The sequence below is a fragment of the Oncorhynchus tshawytscha genome, unplaced genomic scaffold (genome assembly GCF_018296145.1).
Source record: "Oncorhynchus tshawytscha isolate Ot180627B unplaced genomic scaffold, Otsh_v2.0 Un_contig_13920_pilon_pilon, whole genome shotgun sequence".
NCBI lineage: Eukaryota > Metazoa > Chordata > Actinopteri > Salmoniformes > Salmonidae > Oncorhynchus > Oncorhynchus tshawytscha.
The window spans coordinates 22381-47070 of record NW_024608571.1 but is presented as its reverse complement, the minus strand read 5'-3'; the positions used below and the strand labels follow the sequence as shown (position 1 = coordinate 47070).

The window sequence follows — 24690 nt, the reverse complement described above, 5'->3', positions numbered from 1 at the left end:
TGATATGATTCATGTCAACTAACATTTTCTCAAATGCCTTGACTTGTCTCTGTTTGTCTTGCTGTCTCTCTCTCTTTCCTCTGTCTCTCTCTCAGGCCTCAGGTGACTTTGGCAGTGGGGATGGGGACAGAAGAGAGACCAGCAAAACTGTAAAGAATCTTCTTTATCCTATGTTGTCCTGTTAATCTATTCTGTGATGTGGAAATAGAAGGAAGGATTTACTGTGAAACTATTGGATCAGGGTCTGACTGTCCTGTCTAACCTTCCTCTCCTCCCTCCTGTCAGACCACACCTCCATCTCTCCGACCAGTGCCAGAGCCCCCTCTGACATCATCAGTGAGCGACAGGCTCTCAGAGACAGGTCAGTGGGCTGAGTTGAATAATGATGACATCATCTGTAAAGTTATCCTCTAAAATATTACTTAGGTTCATTGAAAATGCGCATATAATAGTGAACCAACCAAGCTATATTTAGAGTAACTGCAGAGCTAACAAAAACTGTTGATGTAAAAACTGTGAAACTATCTGTCATGGAAATATGTACCTAGTGTAATACCACACTACTTGAGAACCTTGTTGCTCGTTACATACAGTATGCTGGGATATACAGCACACTAGCACCTTCTAGTGGAGAAGGTAGACATTTCCTTTAATTTTCCTTCAAGAGTGGCTGATTGGAAAGGAAAAGGAATGTGGATACCTAGTCAGTTGTACAACTGAATGTATTCAACTGAAATGTATCTTCCCCATTTAACCCCTCTGAGGAGGGGGGGCTGCCTTAGTCGACATCCACGTCATCGGTGCCTGGGGAACAGTGGATTAACTACCTTGCTCAGGGGCAGAACGATCGATTTTTAACTTGTCAGCTCTGGGATTCGATCCAGCAACCTTTCGGTTACTGGCCCAACGCTCCTACCCACCAGGGGATGGTGATAATTGTTAGTGTTTTCTAGTGTACGAACTAGGCATGCAGGTAAGTGTGTTTGTGTTGATTGACTGTAGGTGACAGGAATCATCAGACCTCAGTAGAGTCCAGACCAGGATCAGGAGGTCAACCAGGTAGGTCACTGGAAACTTTGTCTGTCTGTCTGTCTGTCGGGCTATATTATAAACACTCTCCAATGAGGTCCAGTGGAGTTACCTGACAACCAGTCCCTGATTTCAGGACAGTATACCCTTACCACTCCATGTCAGAGTTCAGGGAATCTGCACTGGACTAGGTTGATGAGATCTCATCATGCCCTCAGCATGTCCTGTCTGCATGGAACTCTGTGGAGTAGGTTGGCATGGAACTGTAGAATATATTGGCATGGAACTCTGTGGAATAGTTTGGCATGGAACTCTGTGGAACAGGTTGGCATGAAACTCTGTGGAAGGAGAGGACAAAGGTAGTAGGATGCTAACTGAGGATAGAGGATGCTAGTGAAAGTGATGATGACAGCAACATTCATGCCGATGATGACCACGATGTTACTTCTGACGTCTATTCTAACACCCAACTCTCCCTCTCTCTGTGTCTCTCTGTGTGTCGTCAGGCCCTAGTGGTTCTAACGGAGTGAAGGGGGAGAGGGGAGAAGGGCAGTCCTGGGGACAGAGGTCCCGCCGGGCCAAAGGGGGAATCGGGGTCTTTCTCCAGCTCTGCTTCTTCCTCTGGCGGAGGAGAACGTGGAGAAAAGGTACTGCATGCTGCCTGGCACAGTACTGTGTGTTATACACCCCCTATAACTGATGACCCCCATAGCTGATTACATCTGATTCAGACAGACCACATACATGCCTCTGAGACACATGTAATAGTTCCAACATCACTTACAACTTGTCTTTGTCTCCTTTTCCTTTCAGGGAGACAAAGGCTTGAAGGTGCGTTTTGACTTTGTCCTTCCCAGCTTCTTTTTATTTGACTTCATCTTAGCTAGTCATTGAAGTGATCAGATTAAATAGGTAGTTGATTGTTTTCTTCCCACAGGGCAGTTCTGGGTTTGGTTACCCAGGCTCCAAGGGGGACCGTGGCGTACCTGGTCCCCCTGGCCCTCCTGGCCCTGGGGGGCCAGCTGCCCAGGTTGTGAGGCTAGGGGACGGCTCTGTGGTGCAGCCAGTGGCTGGGCCAATGGGACCGATGGGGCCCCCAGGGGCCAAAGGACCAGCAGGACCCCAGGGACCAGAGGGGGAGGCGGTGAGTTGTACCATACCTTCTGACATACAGTGCATTCGGAAAGTATTCAGACTCCTTGACTTTTTCCACACATTGTTACGTTACAGCCTTATTCTAAAATGGAAAATAGTTTTTTCCCCTCATCCATCTACAAACAATACCCCATAATGACAAACCAAAAACAAGTTTTTCGACATTTTTGCACATGTATTAAAAATAAACAACTGAAATATCACATTTACATAAGTATTCAGACCCTTTACTTAGTACGTTTGTTGAAGCACCTTTGGCAGCAATTACAGCCTCGAGTCTTTTTGGGTATGACGCTACAATCTTGGCACAACTGTATTTGGGGAGTTTCTCCCATTTTTCTCTGCAGATCCTTGCAAGCTCTGTTAGGTTGGATGGGGAGCGTTGCTGCACAGCTATTTTCACGTCTCTCCAGAGATGTTAGATTGGGTTCAAGTCTGGGCTCTGTCTGGGCCACTAATAGACATTGAGGCTTGTCCCGAAGCCACTCCTGCGTTGTCTTGGCTGTGTTCTTAGGGTCGTTGTCCTGTTGGAAGGGGAACCTTTGCCCCAGTCTGAGCTCTCTGGAGCTGGTTTTCATCAACTATCTCTCTGTACGTTGCTCATTCATCTTTGCCTCGATCCATCCCTGCCGCTGAAAAAGATCCCCACAGCATGAAGCTGCCACCACCATGCTTCACCGTAGGGATGGTGCCAGGTTTCCTCCAGACATGACGCTTGGCATCCAGGCCAAAGAGTTTAGTCTTGGTTTCATCAGACCAGATAATCTTGTTTCTCATGGTCTGAGAATCTTTAGGTGCCTTTTGGCAAACTCCAAGTGGGCTGTCATGTACTTTTTACTGAGTAGTGGCTTCCGTCTGGCCACTCTTCCATAAAGGCCTGATTGTTGTCCTTCTCAAAGGTTCTCCCATCTCCACAGAGGAACTCTAGAGCTCTGTCTGAGTGACCATCGGGTTCTTGGTCACCTCCCAGACCAAGTCCCCCCCCGATTGCTCAGTTTGGCTGGGTGGGGAGCTTTAGGAAGAGTCTTGGTGGTTCCAAACTGCTTCCATTTAAGAATGATGGAGGTCACTGTGTTCTTGGAGACCTTCAATGCTGCAGAAATGTTTTGGTACCCTTCCCCAGATCTGTGCTTTGACACAATCCTGTCTCGGAGCTCCACGGACAATTCCTTCGACCTCATGGCTTGGTTTTGGCTCTGACATGCACTGTCAACTGTAGTACCTATAAATAGACAGGTGTGTGCCTTTCCAAATCATGTCCAATCAATTTAATTTACCACAGGACTCCAATCAAGTTGTAAAAACATCTCAATGATGATCCATGGAAACAGGATGGACCTGAGCTTAATTTCGAGTCTCATAGCAAAGGGTTTGAATACTTGTGTAAATAAGGTATTTCTGGTGGGGTTTTGCAAACATTTCTAAATACCTGTTTTCGCTTTGTCATTATGGGTGGGGTATTGTGTGTAGATTGTTGATTTTTTTATTTTTTATTTAATCAATTTTAGAATAAGGCTGTAACGTAAGAAAATGTGGAAAAAGTTAAGGGGTCTGAATACTTTCCGTAGACACTGTATTCTGTGTAGAGCATTCTCCCTTTATTTGGTCTCAGTACTTGTACATTTTCTTTGAATTGACTGTAACAAACCGTATCTATTTCATTCCCCAGGGGGATCCAGGAGAGGATGGCAAATTAGTGAGTGTCACTTTCTGATGTTTTATCCCATTGATCTCATGTCATGGGTTTTTATTCATTGTTAATTGTGTGAGGAGAAATACAGTGGTAGTCAGATGTCATTATTGATAAGCGGTGGTGGTCAGTAGCAGTGGTCAGACAGTGTCAGCCTCACTAAGCTGTGTCTTCTCTCTCTGTCCCACCACAACTCAGGGACCTGCCGGAGACAGAGGGTTCCCAGGAACACAAGGAGACTCAGGGGTCAAAGGACAAAAGGTAAAGGCCAGAAGCCATTTATTTAAGAGCATGAGAATTTGAATATTATCGGAGGTGCCCAAAGGTTAAATTTGTCCCTGTGACCTCTCCAGGGGGATCGTGGTGATGGTCACCCAGGAGCCCAGGGGTCCTCCAGGGCCACCTGGACCCCCAGGCCCAGGGATAGCTGACCGCGCTGTGAGTAAACCACTACAGGATCAGGCCATTCAGCCCATAAATTCATGTGGATCAGACATGAATATACAAATATACCATTGTTAATGTTTCTTCATTTGTCCCTAGACATTTGTGGATGTGGAAGGCTCCGGAGGATTCCCAGATTTGGAGAAAATACAGGTATGTTTTAGCTGATGCAGAGATTTTGAGTTTGGCCCAGAAAAATGACTTTTCACCAAATGTATATTGTGAAACCCAAGACTGTTGTGTTGACTGTTTCTTTAGACTCTCCGTGGTCTACCAGGCCCCCCGGGCCCTCCAGGTCCCCCTGGCCCCTCAGCCGGTGGTGTCAGCTCCCATGGGTCAGGCTCTTTCGGGCCCCCTGGACCTCCCGGACAGGACGGGGCACGTGGCCTACCAGTGAGGACCCTCTCTCTACTACATCTGACGTGACAATATGTTTTATGCCTAGTTAACTGTAGCCAGCACAACTACAGCATTGAAATGAATGTCTTGATTTTTTGACCATTATGTATTGATATCATGCTGTGTTTTTCAGGGGCCCACTGGTCCACCTGGCAGACCTGGAACCCCAGGATCCAGTAGCGGAGAGAAGGTATGAGACAGCGAGGAAACATATTATTTCAGCTGAACTGATCATACGAAACTCAGCAGAAAAAGAAACATCCTCTCACTGTCAACTGCATTTATTTTCAGCAAACTTAACATGTGTAAATATTTGTATGAACATAACAAGATTCCACAACTGAAACATAAACAAGTTCCACAGACATGTGGCTAACAGAAATTGAATAATGTGTCCCTGAACAAAGGGGGGGTCAAAATCAAAAGTAACAGTCAGTATCTGGTGTGGCCAAATCAAATCAAATCAAATTTATTTATATAGCCCTTCGTACATCAGCTGATATCTCAAAGTGCTGTACAGAAACCCAGCCTAAAACCCCAAACAGCAAGCAATGCAGGTGTAGAAGCACGGGGAAGACATCCACCAGCTGCATTAAGTACTGCAGTGCATCTCCTCCTCATGGACTGCACCAGATTTGCTAGTTCTTGCTGTGAGATGTTACCCCACTCTTCCACCAAGGTACCTGCAAGTTCCCGGACATTTCTGGGGGGAATGGCCCTAGCCCTCACCCTCCTATCCAACAAGTCCCAGACGTGCTCAATGGGATTGAGATCCAGGCTCTTCACTGGCCAAGGCAGAACACTGACATTCCTGTCTTGCAGGAAATCATGCTCAGAACGAGCAGTATGGCTGGTGGCATTGTCATGCTGGAGGGTCATGTCAGGATGAGCCTGCAGGAAGGGTACCAGATGAGGGAGGAGGATGTCTTCCCTGTAATGCACATCATTAAGATTGCCTGCAATGACAACAAGCTCAGTCCGATGATGCTGTGACACACCTCCCCAGACCATGATGGACTCTCCACCTCCAAATCAATCCCGCTCCAGAGTACAGGCCTTGGTGTAATGTTCATTCCTTCGATGATAAACACAAATCCGACCAGCACCCCTGGTGAGACAAAACCACGACTCATCAGTGAAGAGCACTTTTTGCCAGTCCTGTCTGGTCCAGCGATGGTGGGTTTGTGCCCATAGGCGACATTGTTGCCGGTGATGTCTGGTGAGGACCTGCCTTACAACAGGCCTACAAGCCCTCAGTCCAGCCTCTCTCAGCCTATTGTGGACAGTCTGAGCACCGATGGAGGGATTGTGCATTCCTGGTGTAACTCGGGCAGTTGTTGTTGCCACCCTGTACCTGTCCCGCAAGTATGATGTTTGGATGTACCGATCCTGTGCAGGTGTTGTTACACGTGGTCTGCCACTGCGAGGACTATCAGCTGTCCATCCTGTCTCCCTGTAGCGCTGTCTTAGGCATCTCACTGTACGGACATTGCAATTTATTGCCCTGGTCCACATCTAAATGGAATAATGTGTCCCCTAAAAGTAATTCAGTTTCTGGTGTGGCCACCAGCTGCATTAAGTACTGCATTGCAGCTCCTCCTCATGGACTGCACCAGAAACTAGACTGCACAAGGACTGCACCTCACCCTCCGATCCAACAGTGTCCTTTTAGTGCTCAATGGGATTGAAGGCCTTGCTTTTAGTGGTCCTAAGTTTGCAGTCCTCATAACATGTGACCTTAAGAACTCTGCCTACTTTTTCTTTGGTGTTATTCAGAGTCAATAGTAAGCTGTGTAAGTTTTCATAACTGTCTTAATTGCCTTAACGAGCCTTACACCCATACTATCCCACCTCTAAATCTAAGTTATTTTCGACCTTGTTTCTTTGGTGCTGCTGGGTGTGGGACCCCTCCTAGAGATCGGATGTTGGTGGTGGGGATTGATAGTCGTTCCACAGGTGCATGTTCATTCATTGTTTATGGTTCATTGAACAAGCATGGGGAAACAGTGTTTAAACCCTTCACAATGAAGATCTGTGAAGTTATTTTGATTTTTACAAACTACCTTTGAAAGACAGGGTCCTGAAAAAGGGGTGTTTCTTTTTTTGCTGAGTTTATATATCATATATCACTGTATACAGTACACACAGAACTGGACCTTTGTATAGGGATCCTTTTGACATGATTGTCTCTTTCTCTCTCTTTTCTCTTTCCCCATCTCTCTCCCTCTCATCCGCAGGGAGAAGCTGGTGATCTAGGTCTTCCAGGGCCCAGTGGAGAGAAGGTGAGCTCTCAAATACACCCATACTATCCCACCTCTAAATCTTAAATATATAGCTATTTTCACTTTGACCTTGTTTCTTTGGTGCTGTTTGGTGTGGGACTTCTCTAGATTGATGATAGTCTAAACTCCCAAAATGATGTGGTGGTGGTGGGACATCTAGGCTGAGCCTGCTCTGGTTGTTTCCCTTGCTGTATAGGGTAACGCTGCTTCGAGGGTGGCTGTTGTCGTAGTGTTTCTGGTTCGAGCCCAGGGAGGAGCGAGGAGAGGGACGGAAGCTTGGCAATACTAAAGTCTAAACATGATGTTGGTGGTGGGACTTCTCTTTCTTTCAGAGATCGATAGTCTTCAACATGATGTTGGTGGTGGGACTTCATCCGCAGAGATCGATAGTCTAAACATGATGTTGGTGGTGGGACTTCTCAGCTAGAGAATCGGTATAGTCTAAACATGATGTTGGTGGTGGGACTTCTCCTAGAGATCGATAGTCTAAACATGATGTTGGTGGTGGGACTTCTCCTAGAGATCGATAGTCTAAACATGATGTTGGTGGTGGGACTTCTCCTAGAGATCGATAGTCTAAACATGATGTTGGTGGTGGGACTTCTCCTAGAGATCGATAGTCTAAACATGATGTTGGTGGTGGGACTTCTCCTAGAGATCGATAGTCTAAACATGATGTTGGTGGTGGGACTTCTCCTAGAGATTGATAGTCTAAACATGATGTTGGTGGTGGGACTTCTCCTAGAGATCGATAGTCTAAACATGATGTTGGTGGTGGGACTTCTCCTAGAGATCGATAGTCTAAACATGATGTTGGTGGTGGGACTTCTCCTAGAGATCGATAGTCTAAACATGATGTTGGTGGTGGGACTTCTCTAGAGATCGATAGTCTGATGTTGGTGGTGGGAAACATGATGTTGGTGGTGGGACTTCTCCTAGAGATCGATAGTCTAAACATGATGTTGGTGGTGGGACTTCTCCTAGAGATCGATAGTCTAAACATGATGTTGGTGGTGGGACTTCTCCTAGAGATTGATAGTCTAAACATGATGTTGGTGGTGGGACTTCTCCTAGAGATCGATAGTCTAAACATGATGTCTGGTGTTGTGGGACTTCTCCTAGAGATCGATAGTCTAAACATGATGTTGGTGGTGGGACTTCTCCTAGAGATCGATAGTCTAAACATGATGTTGGTGGTGGGACTTCTCCTAGAGATCGATAGTCTAAACATGATGTTGGTGGTGGGACTTCTCCTAGAGATCGATAGTCTAAACATGATGTTGGTGGTGGGACTTCTCCTAGAGATCGATAGTCTAAACATGATGTTGGTGGTGGGACTTCTCCTAGAGATCGATAGTCTTCTCCTAAACATGATGTTGGTGGTGGGACTTCTCCTAGAGATCGATAGTCTAAACATGATGTTGGTGGTGGGACTTCTCCTAGAGATCGATAGTCTAAACATGATGTTGGTGGTGGGACCTCTAGAGATCGATAGTCTAAACATGATGTTGGTGGTGGGACTTCTCCTAGAGATCGATAGTCTAAACATGATGTTGGTGGTGGGACTTCTCCTAGAGATCGATAGTCTAAACATGATGTTGGTGGGGGTGTGAGGATTTTAGGATATAGATCTTCTCCCTTATGCTTGTCTTCCTCTAGCAAAACTCTTTGTCTGCCTTCTCCTCCTTCTCCAACTTTTGAACAGTATCTTTAGTGAAGGTGATGGGTCACAGGTACTACTGGTCTCCTGCTATTGGTTCCTTGTTTTCATCTGCATACTATTGGTTCCTTGGTTTCGGCTGCATTCATCACATGGGGGAATCAACTCACTGACAAAAACTAATTCCCAGTGTGTTTCATTATAGGACAAATGGAACATTTGCTTGTTTGACTTCTGACATAACATCTTAAATAGCATGTAGTTGCTTAAGATATTTTACCATCAGTCTGGATGTTTTATATTGAACTAAACTATATGCAGTCATTTTTTTATAATTGTTTTTTATTATTTTCAATATTGATTTACATTGCTTGTTATAGTAATAATTCAGCTTTAAATGTGTTTCCAATTTTGTGGAATGCTTCTTTATTTGTCTGTTATGTCTACATGTAAATGGAATGCTGATTTTTACACACACATGCACACACACACCTTTACAATCTCTCTCTCTCGTTCTCTCACCTCTTCGCTCCTAACCACCAGGGTTCTCAGGGTGACCCTGGAGTGCCTGGTCAGGCAGGGCAGGGGGGCTTAGCTGGACTTCCTGGGCCCATGGGACCGATTGGGCCTCCAGGACCACCCGGACCTTCCTACCCCGTGCGTTATGTGAGTACTGTACACAACTCCTGCCACCCACCCAGACTACATCAACTACAGCTTAACCTCCCACCCCACAGCTCCCTTCATTCAAATTGTTACCAAATTGACTACATACTGTATATTTGACTACATATTTTTGTGGAATTGTCTTTTTTGAACTGTATCTGTGTCCTCTCTGTGTAGGGTGACGGGGAGGGTTTCCGGAGTGACGGGGGTCAATGGTGTTGCTGGAGTGATAGGGATTCCAGGACCACAGGTGATCTATACATTGCCATTGACTCATCATTTGGATTGCCTTTACGATCACGTCAACTAATACATAGTCACATATCCATTGTTTTTCAGGGTCCGCCTGGAATCGCTGGCCTTCCGGTAAGAACCAGGAAATCCCTTTGAATATATTGCTAAGTTTGATTGGAGGCCATATCTTTGTTATATAGCAATGCTTACTGTATTCCTGTCATCATACAGGGAAGATCTGGTTTGCCTGGGCTTTCGGGAGAGAAGGGGAGCGAGGGAGCAAGAGGACGGGATGGAACACCAGGGATGGACGGATTCCCAGGACAATTGGTAGAAGATTCTTATCCCTCAGCCACCTCCCCAGACTCTATTAGAAAGTTACTTACGCTTTAGAGTAACCCACACAAAGTGCACTAACCTATTCTGTTTTGTTTCTTGTGTATACACAGGGAGACAAAGGGGAGAGGGGAGACAGAGGAGAAAGAGTGAGTTACCTACTCCTGATTACCATATTTTGGTGGTTGATTTTTTTATTTTATTTTCTTGCTTCTTTAATCAGAACAACAGTTTTCAGCTGCACTAACATAATTGCAAAAGGGTTTTCTAATGATCAATTCGCCTTTTAAAATGATACACTTGGATTAGCTAACACAACGTGCCATTGGAACACAGGAGTGATGGTTGCTGATAATGGGCCTCTGTTCGCCTTTCCATGTAGATATTCCATTAAAAATGTCTACACTGTATTTCTAATCAATTTGAGTTATTTAAATGGACAAAACAATGTTGCACTGTATTTCAAAAACAATTTGATGTTATTTTAAATGGACAAAACATTTGCTTTTCTTTTCTTTGTTGTGTGTGTGGTGTTATAGGGTGAGCCAGGACGTGAAGGGGGGCCCCCTGGACCTCCAGGAGCCCCTGGCCCACCGGGACAGATCTACCAGACCTCAGGCAGCGTGAGTGTGGCTGTGTACTGTACGGTCTTGTCTGCTCTGGATCATAGTGATGTTTCAGTGACACAACTGACCTACCTGTCTCTGTCTTGTTGTAGTTTGATGGAGTTCTTGGGAATCAAGGACAGGTGAGAATTTGACTCAGCAGACTAGTCACTATGTTACTCTACATGCAGTTTTATAATGTCTTATAATGTTTTATAGTCACTCTAACCCTTATTTCCTTTTCTCCAGGGAGGACCAGGTCTTCCCGGCCAGGCAGGATTCCCAGTATGTATCAGTATCACACTGCCAATGAACACACAGTGGAGTGGAGACATTTACCATGACTGTTTCTAAAGATATTTCACAGTTGAAACACACCAAATAGTGTAACGGACAGTGTTGTTCTAGATGTATGGTGGAGATTGCGGCAAAAACTATTTTATAACATGTTAATGGAACATTTTTTTAAAAAAATATATATTTCACAGTTGAAACACCTTAATAGTGCTCCCTAATATTTAAAAAAGCAATGCTGTACGGCCTACTAGTTGTATATTAAAAACTGCCTAAAACATGTTAATGGAACTCTCTTTTAAAAATATACACACACAAGGTTGTTATTTATACTGATCCCAACTTCTTCTGTAGGGGCCTATGGGACCAAAGGGAGATACAGGAGAGCCTGGACAGACAGGATACGCAGCTAAGGTCTGGTAATAACTTCATTCATATCTTGTTTTCTGTACAGTACAGGGAAAATTGCATGAAGTATTGACATGTCTCCACCCTGTGTCCTGTCCAGGGGGAGAAAGGAGACCCTGGTATTATCATGGGGCCTGATGGAAGACCCCTGTACCTGGGAGGGCTGGGGTCTCAACCGGTGAGAAAAACCACACACGAGATTTATAGTTGGTAGAAATACTGTATGTTATTATGCTTGTTCATCTCTTTTATATGTGCCATGCCACATAAAATGTTGATACCCTTTGACCTCTGTGTGTGCAGGGAGAGAAGGGACACCCGGGACCTGAGGGACCTCCTGTAAGTACTCTCCTTTAACAGTGACATGCTGTTTCTGATTAGCCATCGATAACCATGGATGTACTGTACATAGTTCTCTGTTTCTATAGGTCCAGCTGGTAAATGTATATTGTTCTGTATCTATAGGGTCCAGCTGGTAAATGTATATTGTTCTGTATCTATAGGGTCCATCTGGTAAATGTATATTGTTCTCTGTCTCTATAGGGTCCAGCTGATAGATTTATATTGTTCTGTCTCTATAGGGTCCAGCTGGTAGATGTATATTGTTCTGTTACTATAGGGTCCAGCTGGTAGATTTATATTGTTCTGTCACTATAGGGTCCAGCTGGTAGATTTATATTGTTCTGTCACTATAGGGTCCAGCTGGTAGATTTATATTGTTCTGTCTCTATAGGGTCCATCTGGTAGATTTATATTGTTCTGTCTCTATAGGGTCCAGCTGGTAGATTTATATTGTTCTGTCTCTATAGGGTCCAGCTGGTAGATTTATATTGTTCTGTCTCTATAGGGTCCAGCTGGTAGATTTATATTGTTCTGTCTCTATTTAGGGTCCAGCTGGTAGATTTATATTGTTCTGTCCTATAGGTAGATTTAGATTTATATTGTTCTGTCTCTATAGGGTCCATCTGGTAGAGATTTATATTGTTCTGTCTCCAGCTGGTAGATTTATATTGTTCTGTCACTATAGTCCAGCTGGTAGATTTATATTGTTCTGTCTCTGTCCAGCTGGTATTTATATTGTTCTGTCTCTATAGGGTCCAGCTGGTAGATTTATATTTATATTGTTCTTGTCTCTATAGTCTTTATAGGGTCCAGCTGGTAGATTTATATTGTTCTGTCTCTATAGGGTCCAGCTGGTAGATTTATATTGTTCTGTCTCTATAGGGTCCAGCTGGTAGATTTATATTGTTCTGTCTCTATAGGGTCCAGCTGGTAGATTTATATTGTTCTGTCTCTATAGGGTCCAGCTGGTAGATTTATATTGTTCTGTCTCTATAGGGTCCAGCTGGTAGATTTATATTGTTCTGTCACTATAGGGTCCAGCTGGTAGATTTATATTGTTCTGTCTCTATAGGGTCCAGGTGGTAGATTTATATTGTTCTGTCACTATAGGGTCCAGCTCGTAGATTTATATTGTTCTGTCTCTATATGGTCCAACTGGTAGATTTATATTGTTCTGTCTCTATAGGGTCCAGCTGGTAGATTTATATTCTTCTCTGTCTCTATAGGGTCCCTATGGTCCAGCTGGTCTAAAGGGAGATATAGGCATGCCAGGTAGACCGGTAAGTATCTCTGTTCAGCTATTAGCCAAGTGGTGGTGCTCTGTAGCTCAGTTGGTAGAGCATGGCACTTGCAATGCCAAGACAGTGAGTTTGATTCCCAGGACCACCCATATTGAATAAAAATGTCTGCAAATGGCACTGAAGTGTGACTATGACTAAAGAATCCAAGTGTGCTATTTCCCATTCAGTATTAACATGGTGATGGACTGCTGCTGGATGTGAACCAGTGTGTTGGTTACAGGGCCGTCCTGGGTTGAATGGTGTCAAAGGAGAGAGGGGGGATTCAGCGGGAGGGACTGGAGGATATGGAGTAAGTATGACACCGCTGGTTGGTGATTGATGGGATTCATACATGAAAGACTGTTGGGATGCAACCCAGAGGTCAGCATGTCAAATCATTCATAAAAGCAGTGGTATGGTTAGACCATTATGACCCAGACAGGGCATCAGTTTAACCCAGATTGATCCACGTTTTTAGGGTCCTCCAGGACCACCTGGCCCACCCGGACCCCCCGGGCCAGCAGTACCTCTGGACAGGTTCAATGTGAGTAGATGTCTGATCCAGTATTGTATCTTTCCCAGACGTTGGTGTTGTGAGTTATATGCTGTAGTCAGTCAGGTTGTTAAAACCCACAAAGTCACTAATGTGGGTTTACAAATTGATAGGGTCTCTTTCCAAGGTACAGTAGTGTAACTCTCCTCCCTTTTGTTCTGTTTCACACTCAGAGGGATGATGTCTCACGGTTATATCCTGGTAAGTCAACTCATTCTCATTGGCCAGTCCCACACCATGACATAGAATGTTACATGTAAAACGATGTCATGTGTTGGCTTACATGTTGGCCTTTTTCCTCCACCCATCAGACTCCAAAGGAGACAAAGGTGATCGTGGAGTACCAGGAATACCCGGGGTACCAGGTACAGTACAACCAGCTAGTTATTTACCTCCGCTGGCCTTAGGTGTACCAACACACGAGATTGAGCTGATTGAACTCACGTTCTATCGTCTCCACTCTAGGTCTCACGTCCAACTTTGACATCTACACCTTCAAGGTAAGTGACGTAACGACAAAGGAGCTCTACACTCACAGCCCGCCATGTGTCTGTATGTGTTTGACGTGAGGTCAAATGACGTGGTGTGTGTGCGTGTCCCTGCAGAGGGAGATGAAGGGAGAGAGAGGAGACTCGGGGATGAAGGGGGAGAAGGGCGAGCCAGCCGGAGGATATTATGGTGGCGGTTACGGTGGACAGGGTGGTCAACCTGGACCTCCAGGACTTCCAGTAAGAATAACCACTGAACAACAACAGCCATTTTATTTTACTGCATTCTCCACGTTTTATCAGTGCCTTGCATCAAAAGACATGTACAATGGAATTCAATTAGAAAGTTTTAATGAGCAGGACAAATATCTATCGATCTCCAGGGGCCAAAGGGAGAGTCCATCATCGGTCCTTCAGGGCCCCAGGGCCCTCCAGGTAACCCAGGAAGAGGGTACGAAGGCAGGCAAGGGAACCCAGGCCCACCGGGGCCCCCCGGACCTTCAGGATCCTCCTCCTCACCTGGAGCCTACAGGCCAACACAGAGTGAGGCGTACTCTCTCGCACACACACTCATACATACAGTACATAGGCAGGAACACAACCTTCTGGTGACATGAAGTACAGTAGCTCCTTGGTTAACAGCTTCAATAAATGTGATCTTTTTACATCTCAGCCATCAGCATCCCTGGACCTCCGGGCCCTCCTGGCCCACCTGGAACTGATGGACACTCCTCTGGGGTGAGTCTGTTAACCCCTTCATTCCTAGTGTAGGGTCTAGGAGGTTAGGGCCTGTTTCTGGACAGGGCCTCACGGTGATGATATATACACCACTTCCAGGATGTGGCATCATTTAGCTCCTTGTCGTCCACGTTTGAACAGGTGATGGTGCTGAGGTCATATGACACGATGACAGCCACGGCCAGACGACAGGCAGAGGGGACACTGGTGTATCTGGTCGACCAAACAGACTTTTACATCAGAGTACGAGATGGCTTCCGGCAAATCCAGGTGCAGTGTTTGGATGGATGCAAGCCACTATATTTATAAAATACAACACCTTCATCCTTTGTTAATGTCTACATGATTAACTTGGAAGTTTTACCTTTCAGCTTGGACCATACATAGCTTTACCCCCTGACCAGGTAAGTCGTTGGAAATGTGCACTTGAGAAATGCTGACAAACTATTGTGACAGTGAAGGAATCACTTAATGAAGTTATTAATCACATTAGTGAATCTTATTGACATGATTTCTCTGCCTGTATCCATCTGAAGGGTAATGAGGTAGCAGCTGTCGACCCTCCTCCAGTGGTCTACTACCAGCCAGACCATCCCTCTAACACGGCCACAGAGCAACCCCCCAGACAGCTAGACCCCCACCAGCCACAGCCTGAGGGACAACACCCTGTTCACCCCGACCCACGTTACCCGACTAACCCGGATCCACGCTATCCAGCCCAGCCAGATCCACGCTACCCAGCCCAGCCTGATCCACGCTACCCAGCTCAGCCAGATCCACGCTACCCAGCCCAGACCAGATCCACGCTACCCAGCTCAGACCAGATCCACGCTACCCAGCCCAGCCTGATCCACGCTACCCAGCCCAGCCAGATCCACGCTACCCAGCCCAGCCAGATCCACGCTACCCAGCCCAGCCAGATCCACGCTACCCCTCACATTCAGACCCTAGATACCCCTCACATTCAGACCCCAGATACCCCTCACACACTGATCCACGGTACCCCAGTTATACAGACCACCAGCACAACCCTGACCCTGTTCAGCCGGTCCAGCCCCAGCCAGCCCCTGTCCCACAGAACCCGGTTTACTCAGACACCCGCTACCCTGTAACCCCACAACGCAGACCCAGACCTCCTGAGACCCCCAGCCACCAACACACGTCAGGCCCAAGTGTGAGTAGCCAGTGATTTAAATGTCATAAATGTAACCTAAAAACATGCCACTGCTGAAATACTTCTGATTGTGGATGTGATGGGAAGCACGTTTTTAAAAGCAGACTTTTCTTCTTCTTTCCTTCTGCAGATTCACCTGGTCGCCCTGAACGCCCCCCAGGGGGGTAACATGCGGGGTATCAGAGGGGCAGACTTCCTGTGTTTCAACCAGGCTCGGGCCATCGGGCTGAAGGGAACCTTCCGGGCTTTCCTCTCCTCCAAGCTCCAGGACCTTTACAGCATCGTCCGCAAGTCAGACAGAGACCGCATGCCCATCGTCAACCTAAAGGTACTGTCGGCTAAGACTGAGATGCATTTTCAGCTTCATTCAGAATCCCAGTATCATTCCATATCATTTAAGTAATTGGCAGCAACCGTCCCTAACCATTTGTCTGTCCCCTCTATAGGATGAGGTCCTGTTTGACAGTTGGGAGGCCATCTTCAGTGACTCAGAGGGCAGAGTGAAGGACAATGTACCCATCTACTCCTTCGATGGCAAAGACATTTTCACAGACGGGCACATGGTGATAAACTACACTTCTACATCACTCACTATACACAAAATATCAAATCCTCTCTTTTTACAACACCCATAAGGAGGCATTGATAAGTTATGTAAAGTTAACAGCTGAGAAAGTGAATGGAAGCAAAAATATGATGATTCAACCCTTCATCTCGTTCTCTCCCTTATTCCCTCTCCTCACCCAGGCCAGACAAGATGATATGGCACGGTTCGACCAGCAGGGGGCACGGCCAGGTGGATAACTACTGTGAGACGTGGCGTATAGGGGAGCGTGCGCTGACGGGCATGGCCTCCTCTCTACAGGGGGCCAGCTCCTCCAACAGAGAACCAGCAGCTGTCACAGCTCCTACGCCGTGCTCTGCATCGAGAACAGCTACATCGGACAGTTCAAGAGATAGGACTGACCGACCAAACGCACACATACACACTACAGCCAGATCAAGAGATAGGACTGACCGACCAAACGCACACATACACACTACAGCCAGATCAAGAGATAGGACTGACCGACCAAACGCACACACACACTACAGCCAGATCAAGAGATAGGACTGACCGACCAAACGCACACACACACACTACAGCCAGATCAAGAGATAGGACTGACCGACCAAACGCACACACACACTACAGCCAGATCAAGAGATAGGACTGACCGACCAAACGCCAGATCAAGAGATAGGACACACAAACGCACACACACTACAGCCAGATCAAGAGATAGGACTGACCGACCAAACGCACACACACACTACAGCCAGATCAAGAGATAGGACTGACCGACCAAACGCACACATACACACTACAGCCAGATCAAGAGATAGGACTGACCGACCAAACACACACACTACAGCCAGATCAAGAGATAGGACAGCCAAACGACACACACAAGCCAGATCAGGATAGGACTGACCGACCAAACGCACACACAGCCAGATCAAGAGATAGGACTGACCGACCAAACGCACACACACACTACAGCCAGATCAAGAGATAGGACTACACACACACTACAGCCAGATCAAGAGATAGGACTGACCGACCAAACGCACACACACTACAGCCAGATCAAGAGATAGGACTGACCGACCAAACGCACAAACACACACACACTACAGCCAGATCAAGAGATAGGACTGACCGACCAAACGCACACACACACTACAGCCAGATCAAGAGATAGGACTGACCGACCAAACGCACACACACACTACAGCCAGATCAAGAGATAGGACACACAAACGCACACACACACAGCCAGATCAAGAGATAGGACTGACCGACCAACACACACACACTACAGCCAGATCAAGAGATAGGACTGACAGCACACACACTACAGCCAGATCAAGAGATAGGACTGACCGACCAAACGCACACACACACTTACAAGAAAGGACTGACCGACCAAACGCACACACACACAGCCAGATCAAGAGATACAGGATCAAGAGATAGGACTGACCGACCAAACGCACACACACACACACTACAGCCAGATCAAGAGATAGGACTGACCGACCAAACGCACACACACACACTACAGCCAGATCAAGAGATAGGACTGACCGACCAAACGCACACACACACACACTACAGCCAGATCAAGAGATAGGACTGACCGACCAAACGCACACACACACTACAGCCAGATCAAGAGATAAGCCTAATGAAACACCCACACATCAGCCAATCCAGGAGGCCTAACAAAAGGTAACTACCAGTGGAGGCTGGTGACTTAAATAAATACTAGGATGGTAGACCCAGGGTATAGGTGTGGAACGCACGGGGACAACAAAGTGTGTTTCAAAAATCGTCAAAGACTAATTATTTTAACCTAAAGCATTTAATAAAGACATTTATAGTACACTATTATGGGGAATGGGAATGAGAGGGCTACTTACAGTGTTGGAAAGGGACCACAGCAGTGATTGAATGAGGGTATGAGGCATGAGTTGAGGTGTTCAGAGGCTTGACCAGTGCAGGACAGGATTTGCCTAAAAGACAAACAATAACACAACACACTACACAGTTAGACAAAAGAGCTAAGAATGAGTTAGTCCAAGCAAGGAGTAAAATCATTCATGTGTAATAATGGGATTGTGTTTGTGATTAACTCTTCATACAGGAATGAGAGAAAATTGATAGGGTACTCAGTGCTTGGAGAGGAAACATTCAATGTGCCAGTAGATGAGCGGCACATGAGACATGGCTTCAGTTCGTCAGGAGATAGTTGACAATGGTAGTGGAGTGATCATCACCTCTTAATAAGGGAACTTCCCTGGAAATACAAATAGCAGATACATTCCATTACAGCTGTGCCGTCATAGGTTTGGACAACAAATTTCTCTATGAAGTTAAAACTCAGACATCTCAAAATGCATTAAGTCAAACAGACTGCAGCGCATCTCGCCCACTTCACACATCGAAGTAGCCCAAGAAAAGTTCCTAATTAAAGCCCTGATCACCCACATACCTGACCATAACTGACAACTGCAAGCAGACTGGTGGCACCATAGGTCCCAGAGCGTGGGGCAATTTTTACCCCCTGGGGCCTAGAGTTTTTCCTTATATGGTAACCTAACTAGGAAAACTCTGGACCCTATAAAGTATGCCAGTGATTAATTAGCTGTAAAAAAAGATTGATCAGACTGAAATATAGTCTCGTTTTCATCCCATACAGCATGTCCGATTTCTAGCGTTCAGGTGTGCCTAGGCTGCTGCAACATTTGTCATGAGTTTTTACTTGTGTCTGTCCGGAGTGATTGTGTTATCTTTTGCTAAATAAATACCGGAGGAAAGTAGAAAGCTTACTTGAGTGCACACGAAAAAAATGTGCTGTGTCAACCTCTCTCTTTAATCGAAATGTTTATGGATGATGCGATGAAGCTATCAAATCATTCTGAATTGTTTTCGACATCCTAGAAAAGACAAGTCGAAAGGTCGATATGTTCAGCAAGTAAAGCATTCTAACGTGCAATTATTAATTAGTTGCCCTTGTTGGCGGGAATTTTCCCCTCTAGTCATGTCCTCTTATCGATGCAGCTTATTCCCAGAAGCTTGAATGTGATGTCGGCATTTATATTCTCCCTGCTTTTGTTTTGCCGTTTAGCTGAACAATCGATGTTCTTCAGGTCACTGTACCCACCTTTTGACCAAGGCTCAGACTTTCCCTAAAGCAGGCAAGGCCAGCAATACAGACAGCTTGATGAAAGGCTCCCTGTTACCAGCTTTACTTTTAAACGCCCTCACCTTTTCATCTTTTTCATGAAAATCTCAGGCAGTGGTCGACCTTCCCTTTTCCGTGTAAAATGCAAACTTCACGCTGGTAGATAGCTAGCTACTGAAGTTACTGAGGCTAACTTTTAAAAAAAAGTTAAATCAGTTGCTAACTGGACATAAAAATTAAGTTCTAAAACCAAGAAAACAATTTATATTCCTCTTCTGTCTCCTGTCATTTGAAAAAAACAAATTTGAATTGAATAAAATACCAAAATGCTCAACTATCACTGTTCACTCTTAATCTCTATCCGACAATGTCACTAAGCTTTCTCAACACATAGAATCCCCATAATGCTCTGTGGCACATTCCCAATACAACACACTGTTTGTTCTCTGATCCTAAAAGCTTTGATCTGTTGGAGGACTTCCTCCAGAAGTGGTCATAATTACCATGTATGTCTATGGAAGGGGTGAGGCCTACAAGCCACCTAGGTTTTGTATTGAAGTCAGAGGAGGATGGAAGCTAGCTGTCCTCCGCTACACCATGGTGCTACCCCAGACAGTGCTTTTGAAGTTACTGTAGACCATTGCAAAACAGTGTATTTTAATCAATTATTTGGTGACATAAGAATATATTTAGTATAGTTTTATCTAAAAAGTATAACTTGAATGTTTCTAATGTTTACATTTTTATGAAATTCACTGAGGATGGTCCTCCCCTTCCTCCTCTGAGGAGCCTCCACTGATACGTACACACACAATGGTGCTTTGTATATAACAGCTACATTCCCCTTCTCAATACACTCAGTCCAGCTGGCCAAATAGGACCACATGTCCATAATATGGGGTTGATCAAGAACAGCGACAACCAGGCTAAGAGATGGACCACGCCCCAAGCCACCCCCTTTTTACACTGATCGCAGCTGACTAAACAGCCCACCCCGACCCCCTGCACATACGTCTAAATCGCTGTTCTGTAAACACCTCAACACTGTGGTTTTCAGTAGAGTTTGTATTCATTCCACTTCTCCTTTCACTGTCCACTTCAGAAAGCCATGTTCATTGGGGGTTAGATAACAGACTCTCACAATGTACATTTATTTTTTGTGGTCTTACCCTCAAAAGCATAATACCTGCACTGTAGAAAGTCTATAGCCTTTTAACAGTTTGCCCTAGAATCAAACCACACCTACAGATTAAACAGGACACATTCTGTCTGAGTCCAACAAGCTAATTGTTGCAGTATTGTAAATTAAATGTTTATTATCCAATGTTGTAATTGTTTATTCACTTTACATTTTGTTGTAATCAGTACATATAACCAGTTTTTGAAGCACTAGCTATAACATTGTCGTAAATGTTGGATGGTTTTATTTTTCTAGCAGACATCAAAAGGGAACAGGATATTTAAATGTTTTGATAACAAATGGAGTATTTATTTTGCGATTAACATTTTTTAAGTAGTTTTAATATTCACACTTTTCAGTAATGGACTCCAGGGATCTATGTATTGACAGAGGAAGAGATGAGTCTGGGCCAAGAATCATAACATTTTGTATCAAAAATCGAATGACAATGTTTTTGTTTTGCAATGTCCTTTTGCGTTTCAAAATCCTCAAAAGTGCTCTTAAGTGTTTTTCATGTCTATGCACTGTGATGGAAATTAAATAAACGCTTTTTATCCAAAATCCAAAGACCAAAGCATTGCAGCTCACTGAATGAACCGGTGTATGACCCTGGTGAGGAGTTTCCTGAGGTGACATGTACTGTGCCATCTCTCTAATGTCATCAACGTTTATTAAAAACAAACAAATGCTACATTGTTTTTCCAAACTGATTTATTTGTAAATCAAAAATAAAATGTTGACATAAGTCTGTTTTTTTACAGCAACAAAATAGGTTCACAGTCATTCACCCAAAGTGTATATTCGGCATTGATTGAAGTCAGTGTGACAATAAAAACATGAACAATTCTGACAGTTAACATTACAAATCTTATCCTATACTGAAACTCGTTGGCTAGTATACTGCACGGCATATAGACCATTAGGTGCAATTAATCTCATACCTTTGTATTTGTTTGAGGCCATATGACCATGTAAAAATCATTGTATACTCCACAACCTCATCACTATAGGCTGAAACCTACCTTGAGATATGACCTTTTAAATCAATTAGAGAATAGTGCAAAGTTCAAGTTGCATATCTCGTGTTCCGGACCCATTGTACATAGCATTCTCAAGTTAAGTGCTTGTATTGTTCACACACATCTTTTATCCACCCTACATGTAATTAATAGGCACTCAAACTACTATAGTCTATATTCTGACATGATTTCTCAGTTTTGTAGTAAGATGGTCCTAAGATTACTCAAGGGGACAGGAATTCAGCAAACCACTTCCTATGCACAGCAATTCAAATTAAACTAAAGGCAACTTCAATAAAAAATAATGGGTTAGGTATAATCTGCATTTATGGGTGTACTTTAAGTATGGTATAAACACATTTAGAATGTAAAGGGTACACCAGATATGAGTTCCCAGAGTTGTCAGATTCCAAAGAATAAACAGGCCTAAAAGATATTTACATTTTTCAACTTCATTTTGCATTTTATTTCCTCAGTGATAAACATTTAAGAAAACAATTTTACTCTTATGCACAGATAAATAAATTGTTCCATTAAAACAGTAGTTCCCAAACTGGGATGGAAAAGAGAACGGACCTATATATTTTTCAATAATAGCCTATTATCTTTGAGAATTTACAATCAACAAATAAAAGCTAGACAATCAGGCCCCACTGATGTTATGTTTGTGCATAAGAACACCAGCCATGTCAAAATGCATAGAATTGTATCAAATTTGCTTAAAAGCAAACAAAATCTCAGCTCCATAGCAAAATGCATAGAATTGAAGGAAATTGGTTTTAAAATTGTAAAAATTTATTTCAGCTCCATGGCAGGATGTGAAATTGCAGGGGATTAGCTTTGAAACAGCAAAATATTGTGTCCACTGCCAAGATCATATTTTGTATTTATGCTTTGGTCTGTGTATGTTTGTTTTTTACCACTCAACCCTTGTGGTGGGTTGAGACTCAAAACACAGCTCAATTGGTGGGTCACGAAGCAAAAACATTTGAGAACCCCTGCATTTAAAACAATACAAAATAGCTCATTCGAAAATAAAATAACATGCAGAATAAATGTCTGCCAGCTCATTGCTAAATCCTCAAACTCATTTGCAGTAGTTCATAACAACTATACTCCAGTTTACACATTCACATTCATGTGGGCTTCCTATTAGAAAAGATGACAATGAACATATGATTAGCACTGCTGGGGGAGAAAAGACAAATCTGAATGAAAACATTTAAACAAAAATAGTTGAGAGTGGGATAAGTTGAACCAAAGAGGTAAATTGAGCCACCCTTGTTTCTAGGAAACTATACACAAAATGTTAGTAATTTGAACAAATATCTAGGAAGAGGTCATCATTTCATTGAGTCTGAAGGAAGAAACCATTTGGAAAAAGTTAAGTAAAAAAATATATATCAAAAATAAAATAAGATTTTCACCAAGTCAAATTATTTTCTGTTATAGAGGTTTCATGATGCTTGTATCTAAAGCAAAGTAGATAATTTTAAAGATTATTCTATACATCAGCATGAAATGATTGTATCTGTGTGTGCTAATATAATCAAAATGTTTGCCTTGGGGTAAAAGTTGAACCAATTGAAGTGTTTTCATCCCAGGCATAATGCAAGGCTTTATCGCTGGGATATGAGGTAACAGGGCCTGGCCAATGTTAAAAATATATATATATAAACTACAAAGTCTTTGAACGTAAGTGCCGAATGTAAAAAATGGCTTAACTTACCCCACTCTCCCGTAAGCAAAACTATACACAAAATGGTAGCTAAAACACTTCCTGACACAAGGTGCATTGAATTACTCACTGGCAGCAAGCATAACTTGTTCTCAACTGGCCTACCTGGTTAAATAAAGGTGAAATTAAAAAAATTTAAGTCCACTGATATGGTTAGTTTGAAGGCCCTAAAACAATTGGCATCTGCTTTGTTCACAAGCAATCACTGATTAAACCTAAGACAATGGGAGTGCAGTGAACATACACACAAAGGGCTTCATTTAGAAAATACTTTCACTCTTCAAAGAAAAATCTTCAGGAAGATTCAGCAGCCCAAAAATGCATCCTGTCACTTGTCTACTTAATCTAAAGCAATGCTAATGTGATCACATAGTAATCATGGTCCTGTGAGGTACACCTCTCTCACTGGAGGACTTCTGTACAGCTAACAATAGACACACAGATTCAAAAATATGGTTTTCGCTAATCAATACAATTGCAGCAATTGTCGAGAATTCCTAATGATCGAAAAACAGTGAATCATTTGCTGAATATAACAGGCTACTGTTCCATCAGTAGAAGAAGTAGTCCAGTAGAATTAAGACTGTTTCTGTAGATCATTTCCTATTGGTCCCCTCTAATTGAGATTATTATTTTCTCAGTCAGAGTTACGAAAACAAACATGCTTTAACATTATCAGGGAAAATATGATTACCCTGTATTTGGAAAACTCTGAACATAATCCCCAGTGGATAACACCATTTGGGATGTTTCTGGGATGAGAAGAGCAAAGCAGCCACTACATAGTACATGTCAACAGTCTCTCTGAGAACATTAGGCCCAAACTCTGACTATTAAAAACAAAACACTGTTTGAGTGAGAAGTAGGGATTGGTCTAAAGCCGAAAAAGAAAATTCCTTAAATGTACCTACTACAGTAGCTATATGCTGGTCTATTGTACTTCGAAAAATGTTGAGGCAGGTTGCTTAGGATGCAAACCTTCCCAAAACAGCCTAATTCATTCTATTAGAGGTGCTCCCACAATGTGATTTGTACCGCATACAAGGTCATGTATTGCTACTTACAAGCAGTGGTGTAAAGTACTTAAAATACTTAAGTACTACTTAAGAAGTATCTGTACTTTACTATTTATATTTTTGACAAATTTTACATCACTACATTCCTAAAGAAAATAATGTACATTTTACTCCATACATTTTCCCTGACACCCAAAAAGTACTTGCTATATTTTGAATGCTTAGCAGG

General features: G+C 43.8%; 1 protein-coding gene across 1 annotated transcript in view; it reads left to right on the top strand.

Moving 5' to 3' along the window:
* LOC112253635 (collagen alpha-1(XVIII) chain) overlaps positions 1-17006 on the top strand; it is a 35329-nt gene extending 18323 nt beyond the window's left edge. The window contains 41 exon segments of the mRNA XM_042313374.1: positions 96-149; positions 286-361; positions 1003-1059; positions 1536-1676; positions 1843-1862; positions 1967-2173; positions 3854-3880; positions 4073-4135; positions 4228-4254; positions 4256-4312; positions 4418-4471; positions 4577-4711; positions 4851-4907; positions 6955-7041; positions 7881-8606; positions 9149-9325; positions 9503-9691; positions 9791-9889; positions 10009-10044; positions 10435-10518; positions 10614-10643; positions 10750-10785; positions 11149-11208; positions 11303-11380; positions 11506-11541; positions 12771-12824; positions 13066-13134; positions 13303-13368; positions 13551-13578; positions 13689-13742; positions 13843-13877; positions 13983-14105; positions 14249-14408; positions 14539-14603; positions 14745-14873; positions 14975-15007; positions 15140-15439; positions 15442-15777; positions 15908-16105; positions 16224-16340; positions 16525-17006. Coding sequence (XP_042169308.1) covers positions 96-149; positions 286-361; positions 1003-1059; positions 1536-1676; positions 1843-1862; positions 1967-2173; positions 3854-3880; positions 4073-4135; positions 4228-4254; positions 4256-4312; positions 4418-4471; positions 4577-4711; positions 4851-4907; positions 6955-7041; positions 7881-8606; positions 9149-9325; positions 9503-9691; positions 9791-9889; positions 10009-10044; positions 10435-10518; positions 10614-10643; positions 10750-10785; positions 11149-11208; positions 11303-11380; positions 11506-11541; positions 12771-12824; positions 13066-13134; positions 13303-13368; positions 13551-13578; positions 13689-13742; positions 13843-13877; positions 13983-14105; positions 14249-14408; positions 14539-14603; positions 14745-14873; positions 14975-15007; positions 15140-15439; positions 15442-15777; positions 15908-16105; positions 16224-16340; positions 16525-16581 — 4437 coding nt within the window. The 3' untranslated portion in view covers positions 16582-17006.
* Positions 17007-24690: the final 7684 nt, after the last annotated feature.